Source organism: Astyanax mexicanus, chromosome 21, assembly GCF_023375975.1.
Source record: "Astyanax mexicanus isolate ESR-SI-001 chromosome 21, AstMex3_surface, whole genome shotgun sequence".
NCBI lineage: Eukaryota > Metazoa > Chordata > Actinopteri > Characiformes > Acestrorhamphidae > Astyanax > Astyanax mexicanus.
The window spans coordinates 19,360,287-19,387,256 of record NC_064428.1 but is presented as its reverse complement, the minus strand read 5'-3'; the positions used below and the strand labels follow the sequence as shown (position 1 = coordinate 19,387,256).

Sequence of the window (26,970 nt, the reverse complement as noted above, 5' to 3'; positions counted from 1 at the left end):
ATTAGGTAGAAAGCCCTCTCTGGGCTGTAAACGCACCTGTCACTCCAAAAAAAAAAAAAAAAAAACACTTGTTTTGAAAGTTGTTTTATTTATTTATTTAAACATTTAAACATTTAAGAGTCAAGTATATGTTTTCATCAATATACAATAATTTTTTTATGGTAGCTGGAATTTGTTTCACAAAGCAACAATATACATAAATTAGGCTGCTTTAACAATTTGAATTTCAGTAATGATGTAATACGCTGTCCTTTTCTAAATATGCTATTGTTATATTTCGTATTTTAGACCAAAAAATAAAAGTTTATTGATAGTGTGCCTTATAATCCGGTGTGCTTTATAATCCAAAAATATGGTTACAGTTATTTGTTTGGATGGATTATCTAAAAGTCATACATTAGCATAAAAACTCATCATCCAAAATTAGGTTTGGATTGCTTTTTTAAAGGATGTTAAAAGGTTTTCAGGAGCAAAAAAGCAATATTTATTGAGCCACACATATAAAAGCAGGAGGTAATGCACGTGTAAGGCCAGCAGTCTCTGCATGGAGTTGTAAATGTTCCTAACGGTGTAGCGCACCATAGATAAGAACAGGACTCCTCACTGAAGGTATGGAATCACAATCACTTGGATGGACCATGGCTGCTTGGCCATGGAAACCCATTTCATGAAGCTCTCTCTACTCTTTACACTGTTATTGCGCTAATCTAAGAGCTACATGCAGTTTTGAGGTTTGCAGTGATTAATTCTGCAGGAAGTTGGTGACCACTGTGCACTATGCACCTCAGCATCCGCTGACCGCGCTCTTATTTTATGTTAACAGAGCGAGTTGCTGTCGTTGCCAGTCGCTTCCACTTTGTTATAATATCACTGACAGCTGACTGAGGAATATTTAATAGAGAGGACATTTTATGACTGCAGGTTGCATCCTATCACACTGATTGGTCTACTGAGCAAAAGAAGAAGCCAAACAGGATTATCTGTATGTCATACTCACTTTATTGACTACTCACTTTCTATGCGTAAGTGGCCCTATATAAAATGATATTGTAGATTACTTGCAGGCATCAGGGAGACACCATCAATAAGGTATTGGAACGAGATCCTAATGCGTGGGATCGAGATAATTAAGGCGTGGCCATGACTTATTAAGGTGTGGGAAAGAAGTTAATTAAATTGTAGCCATTAAGGCGTGGGCACAAGGTCCTTTTGTTTCGCAGCTAACAAAGCAAGCAGCTCCCAGGGGTTGTGCACAATATGACTGCCTAACGAAGGTAAACAGATACTGCATACTGTCTGCGTCTGAGCCAATCAGCTTTTAGTATGAGAATTAAGTGTCTTTTATTATTTATGCCAAGTCTCATTGCAAGAGACTCTAAAATATCACCATAATTCATTCCAAGATGAAAATAAAAAGAAACCAATTCACTCTCCATTTTTTTTTGTTTTACAAAAGATTATCGATGTAAAGCTTCGATGTAATGTTTAGTTTCTTCATGGGCATTAATTTACAGAAAGCAAGCTAGATTTAATTAACTAATTTCCACGCCTTAATAAGTCGTGGCCATGCCTTAATGATCTTGTTCCCAAACTTTAACTATCTTGTTCCCACACATTATTTTTTAAATATATGATGTCACTTTAGGGGCTCCATACTATTCTAACAGTACAATGCTTGTCCACATACTGCTGCCAAGGCAGGAACTTACCTTAAAGGAGAACTCCAGTGTGAAATGGCTTTGGGTGTATTAAAACGTGGTAAGAAGAACCTTTGTTGAATAGCCCACCTCTGCTCTCCAGCAGCTTCCTAAGATCCAGTGTCTTGTCTACTTTGCCCAAACAGGCTTTAGAATGAGTGATATGGGGCATGTCTTGCGCCTGCAAATAAATCACTTTTTACACCGTTATCCAGACTCAAAGTAGCTCCACACTTCATTGTGGATTCTGAAGAGCCCTGACATTGAAACCAAGGCATTTAGAACTTTAAAACTGCACAAGAAGTTTATTCAAAGCCACTGTTTACATCCCGTAGCATAGGTAAATCTCCGGGCGCCGCCATCTTAAATCTAAGACACAATAAGTCAACCGTCGAGCAAGAACGAATAGGTAGGATAATTGAGCAGATTGCAAAAATAATTGTTTGGAAATGCATGAATTCCAGCTGTTGCTAAAAAAAAACATCTGGTTACTGTCGATATTAGAATACAAAAAACCAACAACAAATTACATAAACTTTGTTAAAATGTTTTACTATTCGTGCTCAAATGCAGACTTATTGTAACTTAAATTCAAGATGGCGTCGCCCAGAGATTTACCTACACTATAGGATGTAAACAGTGTTTTTAATAAACTTCTTGTGCACTTTTATCGTTGTTAATGCCTTGTTTTAAATGTCAGGGCTCTCCAAATTCTACCTGAAGTGTGGAGCTACTTTGATTCTGGATAACGGCGAAAAAGCGATTTATCTGCAGGCACAAGACATGCCCCGTATCATCTAAAATTCTGTTTGGGCAAAGAGCACAAAATATTGGATCTCAGAAAGCTGCGGGAGAGCAGAGTTGGGCTTTTCAACAAAGTTAAGTACTTTTTATCACATTTTAATACACCCAAAGTTTATTTTGCACCAGAGTTCTCCTTTAAAGTAACAGATGCTATGCCATGGCCAGCCACATCGCCAGACCGATCAACCATTGAAAATGTGAGATAAAATATCTACAGGAATATTCAAACTGCACAAGATGGATCATTGCAGGACATTATTAGGAACTCCATTCCAGGACATCTGGCATATTGCATTACATGTTCCACACTTTACCCTACGCTACTTCTGTATGTGAGCTCAATAAATATAGTCCCTTTCAGTTTACATTTTTTAAATATGTTATTCCTGGTTACCTTTATCTTGGCTCCAAATAGCACTGTAACATATCCTTCTTTTTTCTTTTAATGATGAGTGCATGTCAAAACCATTATATACCTAAAAATAAATGTACACACAAAGCTCCTTGAAAGAACAAGAGTTTCTATGCAAGATATTTCTATAGCAAGATATTGCAAAATAAAGCAGTACAATTACAGCAAATACAAATAAATTCTCAGTATAGGTTCAGTATCATAAAAATAGATCTGGAAAAAAAGAAAATAAAAAACACTGCTGACACCAAAAAGACTTGACTTTGTTTGTGCAAACAGAAATATCTAAAGCTGAATGGAAACTTTTTATTCTTGTCCTCCTCATTCGGTGTTCTTGAAATAGTTTGTTAGGCTAGATATATGTTGTACGGCAAACCGTCAACCACATGAAACTCTACATGTTTCCTCACTAAATACTGTGTGAACTGCACAGACTCAGGAAAATAAAAATGCCCTTCACAAGAAATATATAAATATGTGTCCTTGATTATTCATGAATATAGTTTGAGTTATATACCAAACTACTCTACTCCATTTTTTGTGTACATTTAGTTAAGTTGCAGTTTTAAAGTATTTTAACCCTCCTGTTATCTTTTGGGTAAGTTCAAGTTCAGTTCAAGACTCAATTCAATGTTTTATCAAAACGTTATTTTTTGACCCTGTCTTGTCATGACCCTAATTTAATTTTAATCAGAATCTTTTTTTTATTAAGGTTAAATTGTTATATCAGTTCTAGTATCTAAATGCGGACATAACGCTACTGTGACTGATTTAATGAGACGTTGATAGAGAGAAGTGATAAATAACGATATAATACTACTCCTGTTTACTACTGTTGATGTTCAGGCCGCCATCTTGGATTCTGAACTTGGATCCCAGCTTTCTGAATAGGAATTCCAACCTGTAGGAAGTTTCTACAGACAGATCGTTACAGTCTGCTGCCTCTCCTAAGGGATGGAGAAAATGATTTCATAATTAGTGCTAAAAATTTTCATTGTCTAAGAAATTACTGATAATATACTGGTCATGTATATCTAACTGCATGTAAATATTTTAAAGGGTCGGCTAAATTACCTTTACAGTACTTTGGTAAAAAAGCTTGGACGTAACTGAAAAGTTTAGCTACCTAACATTAATTAATTAGCTAACTACACCTTTACCTTGTTTTATATATCAGATTATAATGTTTCAAAAGCAGAATTTACAGTTTTAAGCCTTGGTCCAGCAAATTAAAGGTTAACACTTTACAATGAGGGTCTTACGATAGTAAAAGTAGGAATTCCAACCTGTACGAACCCCTACGAGTTAAAATATGATACTCGGAACTAGGAAATTTTGACTTCCCAGTTAAAATGGATGATATAGTTGGGCTCGAACTCTGGAAGTCACTCTGGAAGTTTCTACAGATGATGGTTACAGAACTCTGAAGCCTCACTGTTTTATGTGAAATTTTTCCCTTAACATTTGCTTTCTTTTTCTTTATTTTTTCATTATCTATTGCATTCCAAAACCACTTTAGAACGGAAGATTCTTTGAATAACTGGCAAAGCTATTTTTGAACTGGGACTCTTGGAATTTTTGTTTAATGTCGTATCACACCAGATACAACATAAATCAGGATCTCATTTGACTAAATCTTTCAAAATGACTGATTGCTATCTGGGTAAGTCTAAGCCTAACCTAACAACACAATACTGATACACTGATAGTTATGCATAAATGAAGCTAATATAATTTATTTACTTTATTAACACTCTTTTCTGGAGGTTTAGATTACTTAAGTCTAATTGCTCATGTGGATAAAGGGTCTTAGTAAATTTTATAATAACAGGAGGGTTAAAATGGTTCAAAGGTTACAGTTTTTACACATTAGAGGCTTACTTATATTGTATTTACAGAATATAACAATTCTCTGTCTATATCAACTGGTCTCCCGTGATCACTCAATGTCAGCAAGCTTAGTAAGACAGTTGAATGGCATTTTCTAAGAGAGTAAGTATGATATCATATGTAATGCAGGTTGTTGAGCTGGACTGCACTATTCTAACTCTTAGTACGTTACTTAACAGCCGTGTTCGCGTGTTAGCGACGTGGGGGCAAAGGCTGCATGTGGAGTGAATCGTAGGTGTCCTTGGTTGCAGCACTCAGGCCCTGAGATGAAGAAGATTAACACACAGATAAAGAAATGATGGTGAGTACAATATTTTGCCTTTTATTAGTGATAAACTATTTTTAATCACATATTAAGTTATAAATATATTAAAATACTGTATAAGTAACAATGAATGTTTTAATAATAAGATAACTCTTTAATTTACTCACCTGATACACTTGGTCATTTCGGCCACGCTGTGAAAAGATGAAAATGAACAAACAAACATCAGCCAAAACCACGCAGTAATTTTTTTGTTTTTTGGACAGAAACCCCTCCCACCTGTTCCACTTTCTCAGCCTCATTTCAACAAATTACCCCAGCGTGCTGAAGCTTTTGAAGTTGAAGTTTGATCTTGACACACTCTTAAAAGTTAGATATGCTATAAAAGAAGCACAGGTTCTAAGATGCATCTTAAATATTTTTTAGTAAATTTATTGTGAAATGTGAAGAATATTTCTCATTTTTACGGTAGTGAGGGTTTAACTATCTAAAAATAACTAAGCAAAGAACTATTTAGGCAGCTTAATTTTTTATAATGTCGCTGTCAGAATATGTTTCAATAAAAATTTTTGCAGGGTTTTTTTTGTACCTTTTAAGAAAATGATAATCTGGCAGTGTTTTCATGTTTACAGTAGAAGGGTTTTAGCTTAGGCAGCACCACTGGATCCTATAGTGCGCTCCCCCCCCCCCCCCCCCCCACATGAAAAATAAATGAGATATTAAAATTACAAGAATTTTATCAGATTTGTAATAGTCCATGAGTCAATGATCCAGAGTGTCATGATACTAATAATGCACTCCAAAAATCTCCATATATCCAGGATTAAAATAAAATAAATAATACTGTACAGATATAATCTGTCTCTAGTAGATATATAATAGGAAATGAGAACAAAGTGATTTTTTCTTTTGCTAAAAACAGCAAAAAAGTAGAACCCTGATGTGATAATTAGGGGTGGGTTATATGGCTCAATATTTCAGGGTATAATATTGTTCACATTATTCAAAAATGTTGACTATATTATTGCGTACGATATGGCTCACCCCTAATGCAGATATTAAAGTTAAAGCTGTGTGGGCGTGATGTGATGTGCAGGTGTGATGAATCGAGTATAAACCAATAGGGTGTCGGAATGGTATAAGTTTATACTTCTTTTCCAACCACAATTAAATTCACTGTATCTGGATGGAGAGATTTATCTGGATAGGTTTAAAAAAAAAACAATAAGAAGCAAGAATGAAAACAGGCTAAAATAAAATAGGTGAAATGAGGCTATGTTTAAAATGTAAGGAGTAGAAAGTTCAGATAATTCAGTGAAAATGTAAGGAGTGCAAGTAAAAAGTCCTTAAAAAATAATTACTTTAGAAAACTTAAATGTATACTCAAAGTTTCTCTTAATTTAAAATGTAGTTCTATTTATTTTTTCAGCAACAATATACACCCTGCATACAAATCCTCAATTAAAGAGGATCGCTGAATAATAAATAGAAACCGCATAATACTAGATAAAAAAAATAAGCAGACACTCACATCTTTCTTCACAGTGATCTCTTTGTACGTGTCGTCTGTCTTCTTTTGCAGGCGCTGTACAGGAAAACAGATCATTACTACACTGCTTATGTTCTCACAGGTGATGATAATTCATTATTCATCCCCCAGCAGTCAGCTTCTCAATGTGTCTTATTAACTGTTAGAAAAAATAACATGTTCTCAGTTGAATCTGAACTAGGCAGCAGTGGCGTTGTCATTACTGACACTGCTCATCTCTTTCACACTCTGGCTGAAGCGGGTTACAGTAACATGCTGTTATAATGAAAGGGTCTCTTACCGTATATGTGTCTTCTGGGTCCCTGCGGTTCTGTACAGAGTTATACAAACATTGAGTTAACATTGAGGGTCTAATTATTTTGAGTTAAACATCAGCCAGATAAAAAAGTATGTTAAATCAATGTTCATTTACTGCATTGATCTCTGATATCGTAACTGATTTATTCACATACATTGACTTTAGGTTGAGTCAACATTATGGTTTTATATGTATTATTTGTATTAAAATTCACATTCATAAAAAAGACAATTATACTAAATAATAATATATAATATTAATTCAAAACTACCCAATGTCTGATTTTAAATAAAGGATATTTAACAATCTTTTGGTTATATTACACCATTCCATACCAAACCTTATTTGTATGGATTTATTTTGTATATGTGCAAGAATATGTTAAGAAGTATATCTAAATTTATTCTTTCTACAGTATATTTCTACATTCTTGTTGTGGGCTTACTAAAACTTTTTTTCTTCATTTGTTGCCTTTGTGCAACATTATACAGCTCTGGAAAAAAAAAATGAGTTTTTTACCAAACTAAACTACAGACATAAGTTATAGAAACTGAAGTGATATTTATTTTTTTTCCAGAGCTGTATAAATCACTTTTGTTGGGGTCATCATGATAAAGCAGTGGGCATTCAAATAATCAGCTTAAAATATCTAACAACACAATACATATTTTTATCAAAATAAAAAATGGTCTAAAAAATAGAAAAAAATCTTACAAACAGTAGTGTATTTTTTTCACTCCCTAAAATATAATTCATGCCATAGAGGGATAAAGGTAGTTCTTCCAAAGTCAAAGTCAAAGTCAAAGTGGTTTTTATTGCCATTTCAGCTATATACAGAGTACACAGTGAAACGAAACAACGTTCCTCCAGGGACCATGGTGCACATAAACACAGTGTAGACAGAACAATAAGTGCAACAGTACAAAAGTGCAGACAGACAATACAACACAATACAGACAAAGAATAATAAATAACAAGACAGTGTGCAAATTATGCAGTGTGCAAAAAGTATGCAAAATTATCAATATTAAAAGAAGTCATGCAACCATAATTTATAATGTATTCAAGTTCCTTTTTTTGGGTTGGTTTAATAAGGAGCAGTTTTTATACAGTGTTCTCAGTCAGTCAGTCAGTCAGTCAGTCAGTCAGGATTGGCAAGCTTACAGCACTTAAATATAAAAAAAAAAACAATTATCAGTCATTACTTACCCGACGGCCTTGTCCACCCTCAACATCTCTCTGCTTCAGTTGATCATAAGTGGCGCGTCCACCTCTTAGATCCTTGATTTAAAAAAAATAAAGTAATTAAATATCTTAAATAAAATCACTTTTATACACTGCTCACAGTTTCAGTCATGTATAACTGCAAGCACTAAAAATGTAATTCTATCTATCATTATGTTTATTATGTAATACCTTCCTAGAACCATATCAATCTTACAATAAATACTCTACACACCCTACCAGGGTTCTTGCACCATTTTTTAAGTTTGTTAGACCCCAATAAATATAATTTAAGTAAAAAAAATGTAGTCATATATTTTCTTTGGTAGTAAATAATTTTTTCTAAATCTAAATCTAAATTTTACACAGCAAACTTGTAACGTTAATGGCAAGTTTGCTGTGTAAAATTTAGATTTCTAATACAAAAAATTATTTACTACCAAAGAAAATATATGACTACATTTTTTTTACTACTACTACGTTACCAGGGAGAGAACTAAGGTTAGCGGAGGGCTAACCTTAGTTCTCTCCCTGGTAACGTAGCTAACTCGTCGCTAATGTTATTATGTTAGCTAGCTCTCCGCTAACGTTATTATGTTAGCTAGCTCTCCGCTAACCTTGGTTCTCTCCCTGGTAACGTAGCTAACTCGATGGTAATGTTATTATGTTAGCTAGCTCTCCGCTAACGTTATTATGTTAGCTAGCTCTCCGCTAACGTTATTATGTTAGCTAGCTCTCCGCTAACCTTAGTTCTCTCCCTGGTAACGTAGCTAACTCTCCGCTAATGTTATTATTTTAGCTAGCTCTCGGCTAAGCTTAGTTCTCTCCCTGGTAACGTGGCTAACTCTTCGCTAATGTTATTATGATAGCTCACTCACCACTAATGTTACTATGTTAGCTAGCTCACCGCTAATGGTAGCTGGCTCTCCATTAACCTTAGTTCACTTTCTTGTAACGTTAGCTAACTTACCACTAAAGTTAGCATGTTTACCCTCCGGCATTAAACTCACTGTCTGCAAATTTCATACCTACAGTAAATTTACAGTAAATTTAAGACAATTTAAGACCTTAATTACCCGTTTTTTAATTTAAGACATTTTAAGACTTTTTAAGGACCTGCAGGAAACCTGCCTACTCTGCAAGGAGCTACAGCAAATCGCACAGACTCAGGACAGAGTGGCAATAAATATCTGGACATACAGGCATAAACACATTCACTCTAAAGTCCTATATGGATGGGATTACTTTCTCAGCGGTTCCTGGGGTAATTTTCACTTTTATGGGGGTCCTCTGTGATTTTATTCCCGTCCAGGACGACCATGTATGTGTTTTTCTCAGACATCCTCTAAGAAAATTACAGGCTGAATTATCAACTGTTTTTCAATGAATTCTAATCCCATCCAGATAAGGCTTAAGGCAGTTTTAGAGTAACATATTAAGCTGATCTCAATGTTTTGGACTGTGTGGGTTTTCTCTGTGAAACATGGAAACTTTACACAGGTAGGGACTTTAAACGGAGACCCCACTGGTGAGTGGGAACCTGCTAACCACCAAGCTCCCATACCGCCCATATGTTTGTTGTACAGTTTTGTGTTGATTTTTAACTGAACTGTATCGATGTCTGCTAAGGATGCAAACCAGCAGAAAACTGAAACTTACTTCATAAACAATGTCCTTCTGTTGTTTGCTTTTGAAGCACTACAAAATAAAGTGACATACATTCATACAATCATCACACACTTTATCACTTCAGAGATAATTCAGTGTTTAACCAGTAAACAGGGAGTAACATTAATGATGGTTTTTATATACAGATTAAACTAATAGTTTGATATCCTAAACAGTATATTAATGCTACTTTCACCAAAGAAACTAGTAAAAAATAAAAAGATGTTCAACTAGTTCAGTACAGGAGTGAATCTTACTCTCTCACGCAGAAACATTCCTGTAATTATAATGCCGTAGATCAACAGGAACAGATCCAAAAAGTAGCAGAATCTTGGGTCGTACAGGACGTCTTGTGCCTCTGCGAGAGATAGAAAAGGAGAAATAGGGAGAAGAGAAAGAATGTAAAACCTAGCAAAAGTACTTGAATTATTCTTGAGTTTTTCTATTTCTAATTTCTAATTCGTGATTATAAATTTCAATTTTTGTTTTTTTCGTGTGGATTTATATGTTTTGTTTGTATTTAACTATACATATATTATGTACATTACATACATATGTTTATCTTGTTTCTTTTCTGTTCTTATATAGCTAGGGGTCTGTAATATGTCAATACAATAATATCAGATATATGTCAGGGTTTTTTTTGTGATAATGATATTCTTGGTGATTCTTCAGAAAACACTGAAAAATATTGTATTAATTTAAGGAATTTACTATTGCAACAAAATAAATGGCAAAGTTAATGTTTCAAACATTCAGTAGAAACAAATGAAAAATCTGTAAACAGTGATTTACCAAGACTCTAATTTTGTGTAAGATAATCATAATGTAACAAAAAAAACTACCATAATAAGTGCATTATATTTTGTGTATGCATATAAACTGTAAACATTCATAGTTGGTTATACAAAGCCTGCTATTAAAGCTTTACAGGAAATAAGAAGATAAATACAAAACAGACTGCTTTCAAGCTGAAATTTGCTATTATCATAATATGGATTTTGTTTATTAATAAAAAAAACATAATAAATAATGATATTATTAGGTACGATACAATATGGCACACCCCTGCCATATTGTAAACTTTGTGTAAAAAGTGCAATTAACAAAAATATTATTATTTTTTATATATATAATTTTTATTTCTAATTTATTTCCCCCTTTTTTCCCCAATTTACATGACCAGGGGAGTGAAGACTAGCACATGCCTCCTCCGACACTGTCTCAGAAATCAGCCACCGCCTCTTTTTGAACTGCTGCTTTTTGAACGGTTCCGATAGATCAGCTCACAGAAATTTGTAAAAATGAGCCCTTACTTTGCCTCATTGGCTCTAGTGCTGCCATGCCCTAATATCAAATTGAATGTTGTTTTCTTTAGTGTAGTGGGTGGGGCTTAGCTACTAGTTAATTGTCATATAAACCTATTTTTATTGGCTGGTTCATGGTCTATTCAGATTAGCTATGTGTTTTAATTAGTGTTATGTGCAATATATATATTTTTTTAATGTGATGTCCATTGTAATAGTTGCAAGGTCTGATGGGGTTAAACATACAATGTAAATCAATTAAAATATACTACATTAATAATGACATATTTGAAATATAGGAAACAAAAAACAACCCCCCCAAAAAAAAACGAATGCAATGAATGCCGTTCTCATCAGCACTGTGAACCATGCTGACATAAATCCATAACACACTTATACAGCGAAACACACACAGACACTGTCGCACTCAGACAAGGTGCAGAACAGTCAACCGTGTGTGTGTGTGTGTGTGTGTGTGTGTGATCCACTAAGCCTTCTGTGGTTGGCGAGACTCGCACAGTTTCTAGTTCAGTGGTTTCCTCAGCTGCAGCTCATGACGAGCCTGGTAGGTAAGGTGGTGTAACTGACTGCACAAGTGTGTGTGTGTGTGTGTGTGTGTTTTGAGAGAGAGAGAGAGAGAGAGAGAGAGAGAGAGAGAGAGAGAGAGAGGAAGAAGATTCATGTGGGCCATATTTATATTATACACCTACACACACACTCAGACTGATTTGTGAAATGATAACTGTGGCACATATGCATATAAAGGGTCTTTGATAGGTGTGACTACCTTCTCATCTCCAGATAAACATCTTGTGCAGTTATTAATATACAGTAGCTGCTGATGCAGTCATTTTACAAGCCCTTCTTTTTCTGACAATAAACACAATTTGTATTTTTCCACAGAAGCTGCATGTAAGCTGTACATTTTAAATAAATACAGCTTTGGAATAAATTAAGAGACCACTATAGTTTCTGAATCAGTTTATCTGATTTAGCTATTTATAGGTATATGTTTGAGTAAAATGAACATTGTTGTTTTATTATATAAACTACGCACAAAATTCCTTTAAAATTTATTTACACAAAATGAGAAATGGCTGAAATAAGAAAACATATCCAGAGCTTTCAGACCTCAAATAATGCAAATAAAACAAGTTCATATTCATAAAGTTTTAAGAGTTCATAAATAAATATTTGGTGGAATAACCCTGGTGGTTTTCAATCACAGTTTTCATGCATCTTGGCATGTTCTCCTCCACCAGTCTTACACACTGCTTTTGGATAACTTTATGCAACTCCAGTTCAGCTTGATGGCTTGTGATCATCCATCTTCTTCTTGATTATATTCCAGAGGTTTTCAATTTGGTAAAATCAAAGAAACTCATCATTTTTAAGTGCTCTCTTATTTTTTTCCAGAGCTGTATGTTATAATATTAAAATTTTTCTTACATACGCAATTTCACAATAATAATAATATAAATATACAGCTTTTGATTTGCTTGTTGCTTTTATGATGTGCCTCATGTTAAAGTTGTGTACATATAATATAGTTAAATATAGAAAATATATATATATTTGGTATGGTATGAAGCTATGGTTGAAGCAGTAAAAACAAAAAAAGTAATTTTATCACAATGATAAAAAAAACACCATGGGTCGCAGAAGCCTATTTAGTACAAAACTTTGAGAAAGTTTGTGCAAAGCAAGAGATATCACTCTTTTTTACATTAGAGAGGTTCCATATAAAATTTACAAAAATAATAATTGATTAAATTAGCCACTTGAAATCTCAGATTTTACTAGAGCTTAGTATTCTATGCTTTTAATGTTTAAAATGTTAAAAATAATGGAAAAAGTCATTTTATCACAGTGAATAAAACACCCGGGGTTATCGCAGCCTATTTAGTACAAAAACATTGAGAAAGCTTGTGCAAAATTTGAGGGAAAAAAATAATTTTCTAGAGTATTTATAGCAGCTATTAAAGCAACTTGTCACGTAAACTCTCAGATTCTATTAGAGCTTAGTATTCTATGCTTTTAATAAAGGTCTTTGATAGGGGAGCTACCTTTTCATCTTCAGATAAACGTCATGTGTAATTTATAAGTATAAATAGCTGTTGATGCAATCATTATACAAATATGCTTGTTTTTTGACAATAAACACGGTCAGTTTTTGCACACAGTAGTAAAGCAAGCTGTACATTTTAGATACATTTTTAGTTATTAGTTATTGATACATTTAGGATATTCTTACATTAATTTAGATAAATATGCATATACAATAACAAAAAGTTGAACTGATTGTTTAGACACAAGTTATTTAGTGTCTTTTTAGTGGCTAAATTCTCAGATTTTACAAGAGCTTGGTATTCTATCCTTTAAACTTTTAATAAATAGTGAACTGTAAATGTGAATACATGCTTCTTTTGCTGACACAGTCTGTTTTTCCAAAGTGGAAGTCTAAGCTGTGAATTTTACATACATATAGTTTGTCATACATAAAAATGTTCTACAAAAAGTATTATTTTCTATGGTATAAAATGTTACAAATAAATGAAAAAGTAATGTAATCGCAGTAAATGAAACATTCAAGCTAGTGCACATTTTTAAGATTACATTTTTGAATTGGAGAAGTAAAATTAAGAGTATTTTTAAGAGTTATTTAGAGTATTTATATTAGCTTTTGAAGCAATTTTTCACCTAAACTCTGAGTAGTTACTGATGCAGACATTTTGTGTGCTCATACTTTCATAATAAATGCAGTTTAGATTTTAGACACTTTAGAAAAATATTTTTCTAAAAATACAATTTTGCTTACATGCACAAAAACTAACAAATAGTCGGTTTTACATGAAACGTGCTATGTGCTTTCATGTTGTTCTCTGTTATGATGCTTTTTACACAGGTTAATTTAGTTTTTTTATTTTACTAGGCATAGTAATTTATGGTGTTAATTCTATTAAATTAAAAGTCAATATATATATGTTGAAAAAATAAACATTGAGGGTTGCCTTCGGCCATTTAGTACAAAACTGTGAGAAAAGTTTGTCCAAATTTTGAGATTTTACACATTTTTGCATTAAAACGCTTCAACAGAGGGTCTATGTCACAATTTAGATCTTTAAAAGTAAATCTTTGCATTTTTACCACAGCGGAAGCAATTCTTAGTACTATCTCAGGCCTGTATAATGACAAGGTTAATTACAAGATAAACCACCACTGAACTGACACCACTGACTCCAACACTTTTACAGCATACATCAACATCTGGATTAGTTTATATTTAGTTTATAAGGCATGAGAAAATTTCAGTCTGAGCTGCAAAAGTAAGTTGGAAAGTGAACCACAGGGTAAACCACCTTTTAAAAAAAAAACCTTATTAAAAGCATAGGCTGAAAGCTACTGGTATCACAATTTACGTCCTTAACCTTTTGTGAAGAAGTGATGAAGTTAAAAAGAAAAGAAACAGTTTTCATGAATCAGAGCAAATGTTTCAACAAAGAACTCTTGCTCAAAAATCATTATTTTTTTAAACTTATTCACTGCACCCCATTACAGAGAGAGCATCTAAAAACACTTTGTTATTTATATGTATCTAAATGATACAGAATATATGTTTGAGATCTACAAAATATAGCTTTTCTTATTATAATTATTACGTTTGTTTGTTTGTATTGCAGACTATTTTAAATATCACACAAGGCCTTGCATCTAAAAAATAGTACAGTGTTTCTTTTTTTCCATTCATCGTGAAATTTTGACCCAATGTAAAAAGCAACCACCAGATATAAATTTGAAAAACAAGTTGTTTGTGCAACAGCAAAGATATTTATGACACTAAGCACAACCCATCCAAGACACCTGTTGTAAAAAGTTATTTATTTTGGCAGTAGGAATTAATAGCATAATAGCATTAGTTGAATAAAACAGGGGTGCACAGTAAGGACTGCCGTTTTAATTTGCACTATATAACATTTTCACAAAAGCCTTGCATTTAGACAAATAGTAAAATAACTTGAATGTTTCTACTGGTCCAGCCATCATGAGAACTGGACCTAATGTAAAGGCCAAGAATTACAGGATTTAAATGGTTAAATAACAAAAATAAGCACCAGGTTTTTATGATATCTAAGACACCTGAGAAAGTAAAAAATGTTTTTTATCTGGGCAATAAGCTTTTAATAAAATGTATCAGCACAAACGCAGCAGCCATAACAAAGCAAAAACTTGTGTTTTTCAGCATTTTTAAGTTATTCATAAGGTTTGTATTAGATTTTACAGGAGTATTTATAGGAGGCTGGTCTTGCATGACTATAAAAACTGCTTGGCTGCATTGCAAAGATGGCCACTGAGTGAACTGACTTGCCTATGGGGAATATACCTTTGGGGAAGGTGCCCAAAACTCTAATGCACAGACTTATTGATGTGCACTAATGTATTTTTTGTTATTTTATCAGTTCATAAGTGCAACAATTTTGCACTTTTTTTTGTATTATTTACTGTAGTGTTTACAAGATAACAAAAACTAATTAAACTAATATTAATACAGCTTAGATGAATATTTCTAAACCTTTTTTTCTGGTCAATATTTGCCAGGGACTATATAAAATACTATACTAATGAGACCAAATTCAACATTAAGAAGGTCAACCTTCAGTTTCCATCTCTGATTAATTAATAATATTAAATTTAGGAAAAACGTTACAAGCAAACTGTTTATTTCTAAAATTAGGGTCAAGGAAAGTATTTAAAAAAAGTAACAGTATCAGCAGAAACATGTAGCGACACACAGGGGCCAGTGGCATATCTGTGGTTTCCATGTTAATATGCTTTCTGTGAAAAGCTGATTCTCTTTATGATAAGCCTGGCTATGTTCCACTGAACTGATAAGCTAAAAAAAACTCCACTCATACCATTTCATAACCTTCTGATGCCTAAATCTAAAAACATCAGAAGATTAAACGTAGCCTAAACTCTGGCTGTAGCTTTGACTGACTGACTGCCTTTGACTGTGCTTCCCATTGCTCTACTTTGCGTAGGCTGTGGTCAAGTCTGAACTTCCCTTTCAGCCAACCACAGAGGTGTACTGGTGCGGTTAACTCGCCCCTCTCATGAGCAACCAGAAGATGATGCCCCAGAGGCAACCAGTGCAGAGGAAGTTTGTGCACAGTTGGTGGCTGAACCAACAGTGTGGCAGCACAAAGATCGCAACAACTGATAGAATAGGTGGTCTATAAGTGGTCAGCATTAAAAACAATGTACATTTAGTGCATATTAATACTGATTCAGGGTTCATGCACTTTTCAACCAATACATTTTTTATGAATTTTCCATGACTTCGCAGCCAATTTTAATGACCATACTACCTTTAAAACATCAGTACAGACATGGCAAGAAACAAAAAAAAGTATAAAACATATAAAAACTGGTTACAGTAGGTTTATATCTTACCTAAAATGAATTAAAAACACTTTGAAACGTCACATATTTTACTAGCTCAATAACATTTCTGCATATTTTGCACGAATCTGCCTTATATGTGTCTGAATGAAGCCAGGCAGCATTCAATCAGCATTTTCTCTCACTAAGTGAATTTACAGTTGTAGTTGAAGCTGAAACTCCAGTCTGAATAGGACCCACATAGACAGCGAGCTGATGTGAAGAGATGTGACAGATTTACCCCAAAAATATATATATTTTTTAAACCAAAACAGTCAATAAACGGAAACTAATTTTTCAAATTTCCATGACTTTTTCAAAACTTGGGTTTTTTTGTCTTTTTCCAAAACGTATCCAGGCCTGGAAATTGCTTTTGAAAGGCTTTTAATGATCGTATGATCCCTGTTGATTGCTTTATCCTGATGGCATCATAAACAGTGGACCCTTAATTCATTAAAATCTCAATACATCAGGCTTCAGAGCAGTGACACTAATGACATTAAGGGTATACAGTAGAAGTACCCATCTCCAAAAGAACTAAATAAAGTACAAAAGTCCTCTAGAACTCCCCACAGAGAGATCACCACAGTAAAACTGTTGTTTGGGTGGTGGCTTTTTCGCAGCACTGCAGTAATACTAACCGACATGGTGGGTGGTGTGTTAGTGTATGCTGTGCAGGTACGAGTGGATCAGACACAGCAGTGCTGCTGGTGTTTTTAAACACCTCTGCGTCAGTATTGGACTAAGTATAATTATAGAACTTCTACAATTTGCTAAGATATAATATACAGCTCTGGAAACCAGGAGTGGCACAAAGTTGATTCTGCAATATACATTAAACTGGATGCTATCCTATAGGTTACTGTTTTTCATGTCAAAGCTCAAGGTTTCAGATTCAAACTAGGATTGCTGAAAATAAAGCTAAATAAACTGTGTCATAGGTTGTATATTTAAATGGGGGCTGGAGTGACAACGTAACTTTGCAAAATGTTGTTTTTAAAAAGACAATTTGTTGAAAGAGCCTTTTCTCAGAAGCACGACAAAATAGATAAAAGATTTTTATAAGTAAAACAAATCTCTATATATATATACATATATTAGTTATTAAGTTATTAATAAAAAGAACGTTTCAAACTAATAACTACAGACAAGACCTTTCCTTTCATATCACGTCTTGTACCACTCGCTCTCGTCCCACCCTGAGTTTCATTACTCAATAAAAATGGTAACTGAAAACTAGCCTATTCATTGTGTATAAAGGTGTCTATTAATAGCTATTAATATATGTGCAATGCTCTTATATACATCTTATATAATGGAACATTTTTAAAGAAACAGTTTACTCAGAAAAATGTTATGCACACACACAAACACACTTACACACACACACACACTCCTCACTTCAAACAAAGTTAATCCGCTACGACATGTTTGATGTCTGAAGCTTCGAGGCTGATTTACTGTCTTTTTTAGAAAGGGTTCCTGAAAGATTATTCAATAAAAGATCATTTTTCCATATACGCCTTTCACGATAATTACCTTATCAACTTATCTTACAATATATGGACACACCTTCAACAATGTATAGAGTAGAGCGTATTAACGTGAACAAGCCTTATGTCACGTTTTATGTATGATTTAAACATCTTTATATATTTCCATTGCAATGTCTGAAACTTGTTTCAGTTAAAATTGTAACTGTACAAATTGTAAAACTGTATTGCTCTTTAAATGGGAGTAACTGCATTATTATGTTGGTACACTGTCAAAATGTAAGTGGAGTAAAATGCTCTCTTAAAATTACAATAATATCATTTATCACATTTTTTGGGTGGCAAAATATCGGATGGAAAAAGGTATTTTAGCCGACCTAATCATGTGCAAAGTATTACAACTCAAAGAAACATTTAAGCACTTTGCCTGTTTGCCTGCCTAAAAAAATCTTCAGATGCAAGAATTATTTTTTACTTTAAAAATCACTTTTAGTTTAGTTAAATGTAATTAATGTCTATGTGAACCTAATTCTACAATTTTAGACATGACTAAAAAAAACTTTAGACAGAAGTTTAATTAAAAATATATATTCCTGTTCAAATCATACAAATAAACATTGTTCCAGTACATTCCAGTGCCGGTCTTGTAGAGACATAGAATAGTCTCCACAGGAGAAGCAAAATTAAAGTATGAAGAAAACTCAGATATTCAGTTTGGTACGCCTACTTCAGCAAGGTCATGTAAATCAGCCTCAGGAAATGTATACACTTTCTTTGCTAATGTTCACATGCAACTAGTCACTCAGTCAAAGTACACGTTTTAGATTCAGACATTAATATGGATCACCCAACAGAACAGAAACACACTGTAGAAAATGTAAACTAATATAATTAATTAAAGTCTTATTAAAAGTTATATTATTACCTAACTTGGAAGACTGCTTCTTAAAATGTATTAATAAAACCATTGTTTTATATATATTTAGTATTTGTGAGAAATAAACACGTACATGTAATCATGTACAAAGAGTCCCATATAACTAGTAAAAGTACAAGATAAAGATAACTATGCAGAATTTAGTCATTACAGCAGATTATCCAAAAAACTGCAGAAAAATGTGATGTAAATTATAAGCCTTAACAATCATATTACTAAAAAATTTAGAAGACTGTATTAAAAATAAATCATCACATACAACTAGTGAAAGAACACGAATAAAGACAGTCGTGCAAAAATCAGCTATTAGTAAAGTTGAACACAGCAACAGTGCAGAAAATTGTAACACATTGTAATCAAGTATACATAATACTTAAGAATTAATTATTTTATTACCAAACTTTACTGACTGCTGTATATATATATATATATATATATATATATATATATATATATATATATATATATATATATATATATATATATATATATATATATATTGTGTGTGTGTGTATCAGTTCAACTCAATTTCAACTAATCGGCTAAAATTATGATGACACTTAAGGGCAGATATCCTTCAGCATCAACTGAGGTTTAGGTTCCTTCAATAATCAGATTTTAAGATATTGTTTATCTTTCTGCAGGGTTTCGACACACTCTGGGGGAGGTTTTTTATAGAAAACTGAAAAAAAAAATTCTGATGATGTCACTGACTGTAAACTGACATTGCGACGCCTACACATAAAATGCAACTTTCCTAAACTTCAGCACTTTACAATCATTGATGGAAATTAAAGAACACATAGGTTTACGCTTTGTTTTGCTGTAATTAGTTGGCTTTCCATAGTGGTCAATGACTCAATAAGTTTACATTTCACTCATTTATTATGTTCCTGTCATTTGAATTAACATGATCAATTTATTTATAATTATTATAAATGAGCTTCTAGGAGTAAACAATAACTATATATATATATATATATATATATATATATATATATATATATATATATATATATACATACATACATACATACATACACTAGACAGCTAAAAGCAACCAATAAAGATTAAAATGCCCTAATGGAAAAGGGGAAATCCACTTTTTTTATCCCTGGCATTATTTGATAATGGCTTCCAAACAGTAGCCTAGCTAGAAATATTTCTGTTACATGAGATGACACAGATTAGGTCAATGACAGGTCATGGAAAGTTTTTATTAGATCCTGTAATTATTTTTAGGCCAAACTAACACACCAACCTTCAACCACATTCCTCTTTCCTGAGTGTCTCTCTTCACACATTGGTGTGCTGCCATATGTTTACAAGAACACCTGCAACCATGTTTAAGTGCATCTGTAAATTTGTCCTCGTTTACTGCTTGTTAGATTTCATATTGTAGCTGTATTTCATCTACTAAGAAAAAAATTTATCTTTATTTTTGTCCATTTTTATTTTTCTCTTCTCTGTCATTTGAACCCTGTGACTGGTCTGTACTAGACACTGAATGCAATAAAACATTTGAAATAAAGTCTTAGATTTAAAGTTAAGCACATAATTTTTCTTGTTAAGTGGCTATGTTGAAGATATCCCAGAGAGCAAGGAGGCGATGATGTTGAGCAGGAGATCACAGACAGTTTTTGCTGCCTCTGAGGTAAAAATAAGTAATGTTTCATAGCGTAGTGATAGAATGTTTGTTTTCTGAAGTGTTTATCAGAAATACATTGAGTCTGACTAAATATAAATGACTTTAATTAAATTACCTTTACATTACTGTGGCAAAACGTTTGGCCATGACTGAAAATGTTAGTTCCCTAGAACTAGCTAGCTATGTTAAGTCTTCAGCATTCGCATGGGGAGCCAACTACAGCTAGATAACATTATGTTGTATGTCATGTTAGTTAGATAGTATGTAATTAGCTAGCTATTTTTTTGTATCACACTTGTTTTAGACAGTTTCGAGTTCTTTAACATGCATGTTAAAATCTAATTTTAATTAGTTTTATTTTTTAGTTTATTTATGAATATCTTTTTGTACCTTTGTCCTTAGTGTCAGAAATTTCTGCCAAAAAAATCAAACCGGCACATTTTTTCTGTTGTTTCCCAATTCTGTTTTTCATATAGATAGACAGATTGTATTTAAAAAAAGTCTTCTATTTAAAGTTAAGAAGATTTTTCCTTTTTCCTGTAAAGTGGTTATTTTAAGGAGATATCTCAGATAGCAAGGCGATGTTGATGTTAAGCAGGAGATCACAGACAGTTCGTTTCTGTTGCCTCTGAGGTAAAAAAAAAAAGCTAAATAGCGATAGAATGTTTGTTTTCTGAGTGTTTAGTCTGGCTAAATTATTAAGTACATTTACAAGTTACTTGAATTAAATTACTTTTACATTACTGTGGCAAAACATTTGGCCGTGACTAAAAATGTTAGTTTGCTAGCACTAGCTAACTAACTAGCTATGTTACGTGTTCAGCATTCGCATGGGGAGCTAACTACAGCTAGATAACATTATGCTGTATGTCTTGTTAGCTAGATAGTATGTAACTAGCTAGTATGTTTTTTGTATCACACTTGTTTTTTGACAGAGAATTTGTCGTTTTTCATGTTAGCAAGTACGTATTGAGTTAGCTAGCTAATTTTTGTAAAAAAAAATAAAATAAAATAAAAAACTAGTTAGCATAGCTGCTCCTAATTTTTCTAAATTTAATTAGTTTTACTTATTGGTTTATTTATGAACATCTTTTTGTACCTTTGTCCTTTGTTTCAGAAATTAGTGCCAAAAAGATTTAAACCAACACATTTTTCCTGTTGTTTCCTAATTCTGTTTTTCAGATAGATAGATAGATAGAGCAAGCTCTGGAAAAAATAAGAGCCCACCTAAAAATAATGAGTTTCTTTGATTTTACCAAATTGAAAACCAAGCTGAACTGCTTGAATTTTTGCACCAGAAGTGGCATAAAGTTATTCAAAAAGCAGTGTGTAAGACTGGTGGAGGAGAACATGCCAAGACGTATGAAAACTAAATGATAAATAAAAAAGAGACAATTGAAAAAGACAAATTATTTCAGCAAGAGAGGAACTGCACATAATTATTGCATTTTTTAATATTATTGCACACATTCTGGTTTATGTACTGCTCCTTCCCATGATTCTTGCTGTACATAAAACAGAGTCAGCATATTTTTAGTAAGAATTTGTTTGTATTGAAAGTTGTTTCAGTATTTTTACATTCAGGGTGCAAAATTATAATTATGATAATCAATATCAGATTGGAAAACTGACACAATTAAGTTAATGTTGACTGTCGGAAACTGAACTGTAGGTTCTACAGTATTATTCTAATATCAAGAACATGTTACTGTGGGTACGTAATTCTACATTATACATCATAACTGATGTGCAGTTTCCGTAATGTCAACACCTTGTTTAGCTGTTATTTCCATCATTCATGCAAAAAAAAACAAAAAAAAAAACAGCAAAAACAAATTAACTGCTGGAACAAAAAAAATTAACCCTAAGTGGAACAATATCTTATCTATTCATGTTTTCTCTAAATCACATGCATAAGCATGAGAGGGGCGCACCTTTCTGAAACTCGTAAACGTGTTTACCATATGTGCAATACATGCCGCTCTTTTAAGATGAGTAGTGGTATCAGCTCAAAGGCAGCAGCTTTATTCATGGTGGCAGATGGAAAATGCCCTCCTACACCCAGTTCCTCTGTGAGTAATGACAGGATTTTTACATTTCTTTAGCATACTTTCTCAAGACTGATCCCAGAACAGATGTTTTTACCCTAATCTTAACCTCAACCTTTACCGAGAAATCGAAAGTCTGAACTCAGATAAATAAGAAACTCTATTGGCTCTAGTTCAGCACTGAAAACTAAAGGCCTTCTCTCATTACATTTTTCTGCTGTGGTTGCCAGATCTCTGGACAGAACAACAACACGGAGTCCCAGCAATGACGCGGTTATGAGTAAAGAGAATAAATGACTGTCAGAAGACTCAGACTCTTTCACTTCTTGATTTACTAAATCAATCGGAATCTGAACAGTATCCCTTTCAAAAGCACAGCAATATGTGGGTTTTTTTGTTTTTTTTTGGTAAATTATTTTTTTAATTCTTCCTTTCTTTACTCAAAAATTCACAATTCCCTCTTTAAAAGCATAAAGAAAATACTATAGGATAGTACAGGTAGATACGAATGGGTAAAAACTAATTAATTAAGGTGAGTATACAGGTAAAACGATGAGTTACATAGTAGCAATATGGGATCAGAATTTTCTTGAAGTGTATTTGTGCTGTTGGGTAAATTATCACAGAAAGGCAAAAAATAAACAACAATGAAACAATGTGAAAACTTACAGTACTATAAAGAGGGGGCCTATTCAGGATCATGAACATCGCTCTAAGATAAAACGTTAGAAAAGTAATGTACATTTGTAAAACACTGTTCCGATGAAAGTAGTGCCACTAACTAAATTTCAGCTAATTTAGTTTTTCAAATTCTAGATTTTTATATTTTGTTCACTTAGCTCTTATCAGTCTTGACTTGCTGTAGTTCACAATTCTTATGTATAGCATCAATATTCACTATTATATTGATTATACCTAACCAATTCTATGTTTATATAACATGACTGGACCCTCTATTCTGTGGTTCACCAACGTTTAAAGCTGTGTAATATAAAAAAAAAGGATATCATGTTTTTAATTTGTAATCTATTTAATCTCGTACCTTTTTGTTTGTTTTTTCAAAGCTGTCTGCAAAGTTATCATCTGGTAGATAATCTTCAGTTAATTACCTATCAGTTAATAACTTCGCAGACAGCTGAGTCTTAAAAGGAGTACCGGTACTTGTTATTTTTTAAATAATTATTTTTTAACGTGTGAAACTGAGCGCTTAACAAGTCTGGTATGTTTTATAACCTTACACTTAAATGATTTGCAAAATAACTAAACAATTAAGATAAAATTAAATAACTAAAGAAAAGAAAAACATGTATCTTTAAAATGGAAAATTTACAGAAGATAAAAAGTTATGTTGTAAATTAATAAGGATACAAAAGAAAACAAAAGATGAATAGCGAAGAAATTGTAACGTATGAAGTAAACATTTTATATGTTTGAGAAGGAAAGTTTGAAAACACATGTATGTCAATGTTTATCTTAATTCTAATTAAGGCCTAAAATAAAATCTTCAAATATTGAGCCTTCATAGCAAACTGTATATAATATGTATACTAAAAGTTAATAGTGTTTACAATTATACAAATTTAACTGGGATCATCAAGTGCACAGATGCATTTTAAAACATACAAATTTATCTGTGACTGCAAATTATGACTAAAGAACTCTATGCAATATTTACCAGTGTTTAAAAAAGAATCCCTAAACCACATAAAAAATTTAATGCCCTTACATGAATTTGTGAAAGGGCCTACATTTTTCAAACTATTGAAACACAATTTTATTGACTTGCATCATCTAAAATCATACAATGTTCTACAAATATTCAAAAAATCCAGTTTATCCAGTTGCTGCCATTAAAAATCTGACTAGATGTTCTCACAAAAATGCTAAACAGGAATTGGCCTAATCTCAACAAAAATGGCTGCCCCAAGTTATGAGATGAAGGTCTGAGAGCGGATGCAAGAGCATGCATTTCAGAGCTCTAGACCCACCTAAACCTAATTCGCTCTTTAGTAAAATGTTCATTATCCTGTAATACATTTTGTTCTAAAGCTAGAAACCAAATGAACACAACAATAAACTTCCAGAATGTGAGGAGGAAATTACAAGAATAAAATTAAATAAAATAAAATGATTGAGACTTACCTGCAGGCGACACCATTAAGATCACGAACACCAATACGCCAGTCTTCTGGAGCGCCATCCTTTCTTACCAAAGGAACTCAAACGTATCTCTCTCGCCTCAGTCTGCTGGTCACTATAGATTAAGGTTCAACAAACAGTCCTACAAAGTTTGGTCCAAGATTGGACGTTTAGGTGTTTGAGAATAACAGAACAGTGCTGAAGGGCCTCTATCCGCAGCTGTGCTGCAGGGTTCGGTGACGCTACTGCTTCTTCTTTGAAGCTCTGAGCTTTCTCTGGTGACAGGAAGTGGCTCCTCTCAGCTCCACCTGGTGATGCAGTCGGCCCACCTACCTCTATGACATGGCTGCTGCTGCTGCTTAAGAAGTTTTGCGGCCTACTTTCTGTAATTGCCTGTTACAGAAGGTGCCATTGTTGGGTTGGGGTAGCGCAAGAGTCATGACACTGTAAAAAGAACAAACCAGGGGTCCCCTTGCAGAACTTTCACACCTTTGTTCTTTGCCTTTTGTAGAATTAAAAAAAAAAGTTAACACTTGACAGCACTCCCCAAAAAGCATAGGGATGTGAAAACGTAGTTCCTACAAAACCAATAAAACTGTAAGTGTGATTTCAGCTAACAGGTTTGGATGATAGAGCTGTGTCCATAAACTTTCTGCTAAACGTTTGGGTCGAAAAATGTTTGGCTAAATGATGGAATGCCAATACGTCTGGCTAGTACAGTTTTGTCCAGGAACTTATGGATAAATAGCAGACATCCCAAGTTGCAAAAATAATTTCAGAGAGGTACAGTACAGGCCAAAAGTTTGGACACACCTTCTCTTTTTTAATGCATTTTTTTTTTTCATTTTCAAGGCATCAAAACTATGAATGAACACATGTGGAGTTTTGTTAAAGGTGAAATAACTTTAAAAAAAAACAACAAAAAAAAAAACATTTTATTCTAGTTTCTTTAAAAAAGCCACCCTTTGCTCTGATTACTGCTTTAAACACTCTTGGCATCATTCTCTCAATGAGCTTCAAGAGGTGTTCACCTGAAATGGTTTTCCAAGAGAAGAGTTCCCAGGGGTGTTTAGCCCTTGTTTGCCCCTTTGCCTTCACTCTGGGGTCCAGCTCACCCCAAACCATCTGGATTAGGTTCAGGTCCAGTGACTGTGGAGGCCAGCTCCTTTTTTTTGTTAAGTACATAAAACTCCACATGTGTTCATTCATAGTTTTGATGCCTTCAGTGAGAATCTACAATGTAAATAGTCATAAAAAAAATGCATTGAAAAGGAGAAGGTGTGTCCAAACTTTTGGCCTGTACTGTAGTCACATTAACTAACCTTATCATGCCTTTTGCAATCATTTAGTCCCCTGTGGGCAATGCTAAAATCCCCATTACAAACTGTACAGCAGCTAGACAGTTTTGATGGGAGCCATGATGCTCCTCAACGCATCCCATCCAGAAAGGAAAAAACACTGCCTGCTCACACTAAAAACTGATTTGCTGACTCAAAGACTCTTTGTGGAGAACAGGCCAATCAGAACCCTCTCTTTTTTGCATGCGTTTTAATCATTGACAGTATATATTAACTGGACCAAGCCATCCCGCTGATTTCAACGGAGCCAGGTGTGGCCAATCGTGTAACTTCCTGATCGGCTTCTCGTGGGGCGTTAACCGGGAAAGTGAGAGATTGCGCAGGCGCCAGCATGACACGAATCTTCTGCGTGCCGTGCAAAAAAACGTACTGTTAATAGGAGCTGCACAGAACTATTTACTCCACAGTGAGAAAAGCTCCATTCCGTCCCAGAATGGGGCTTTTATTGAATAAACAGCAGATAAAAACTAGAATTACTGATATCCAATATTAGTCCACGGATTTACTGAAGAATATTCATAGTTTGTCTATATAACAAGCATTTAGAAACTCAGTAATAAGAATAATAAATGTGTAATATAAATTACAGTAAATTTTGAGGAGCAACTTCTCCAAACATTACAGCACGGTATTTTGGGTCGCTGTCTTTTTACATCATCGTTAGCATAGTTGTATAAAAATGTTATTTTCTAAAGCTATGAACAGATTATTAGTCTTATGGATCAAATGACAGAAAATCTGTTCTTTGTTGAAAAGAACACGGGCCGTGTCATAATCGAAAACGGCTTGGAAAT

General features: G+C 33.5%; 1 protein-coding gene and 1 long non-coding RNA gene across 2 annotated transcripts; one reads left to right on the top strand and one right to left on the bottom strand.

The window, feature by feature from the left end:
- Positions 1 to 183: 183 nt before the first annotated feature.
- On the bottom strand, positions 184 to 25,089 carry cd247 (CD247 molecule). The gene is made up of 8 exons (XM_007254846.4): positions 24,822 to 25,089; positions 10,065 to 10,165; positions 9,799 to 9,837; positions 8,125 to 8,196; positions 6,898 to 6,927; positions 6,600 to 6,653; positions 5,236 to 5,262; positions 184 to 5,064 (listed from the first exon to the last, which is right to left on the bottom strand). The coding sequence occupies exons 1-8, from the start codon at positions 24,877 to 24,879 to the stop codon at positions 4,996 to 4,998; spliced, it is 450 nt and encodes a 149-aa protein (XP_007254908.2). The 5' UTR covers positions 24,880 to 25,089; the 3' UTR covers positions 184 to 4,995.
- Positions 5,007 to 11,306, top strand: LOC125785845 (uncharacterized). Its single transcript, XR_007428189.1, has 3 exons — positions 5,007 to 5,104; positions 6,651 to 6,699; positions 10,994 to 11,306. It is a non-coding gene; the product is annotated as an uncharacterized LOC125785845 (long non-coding RNA).
- Positions 25,090 to 26,970: the final 1,881 nt, after the last annotated feature.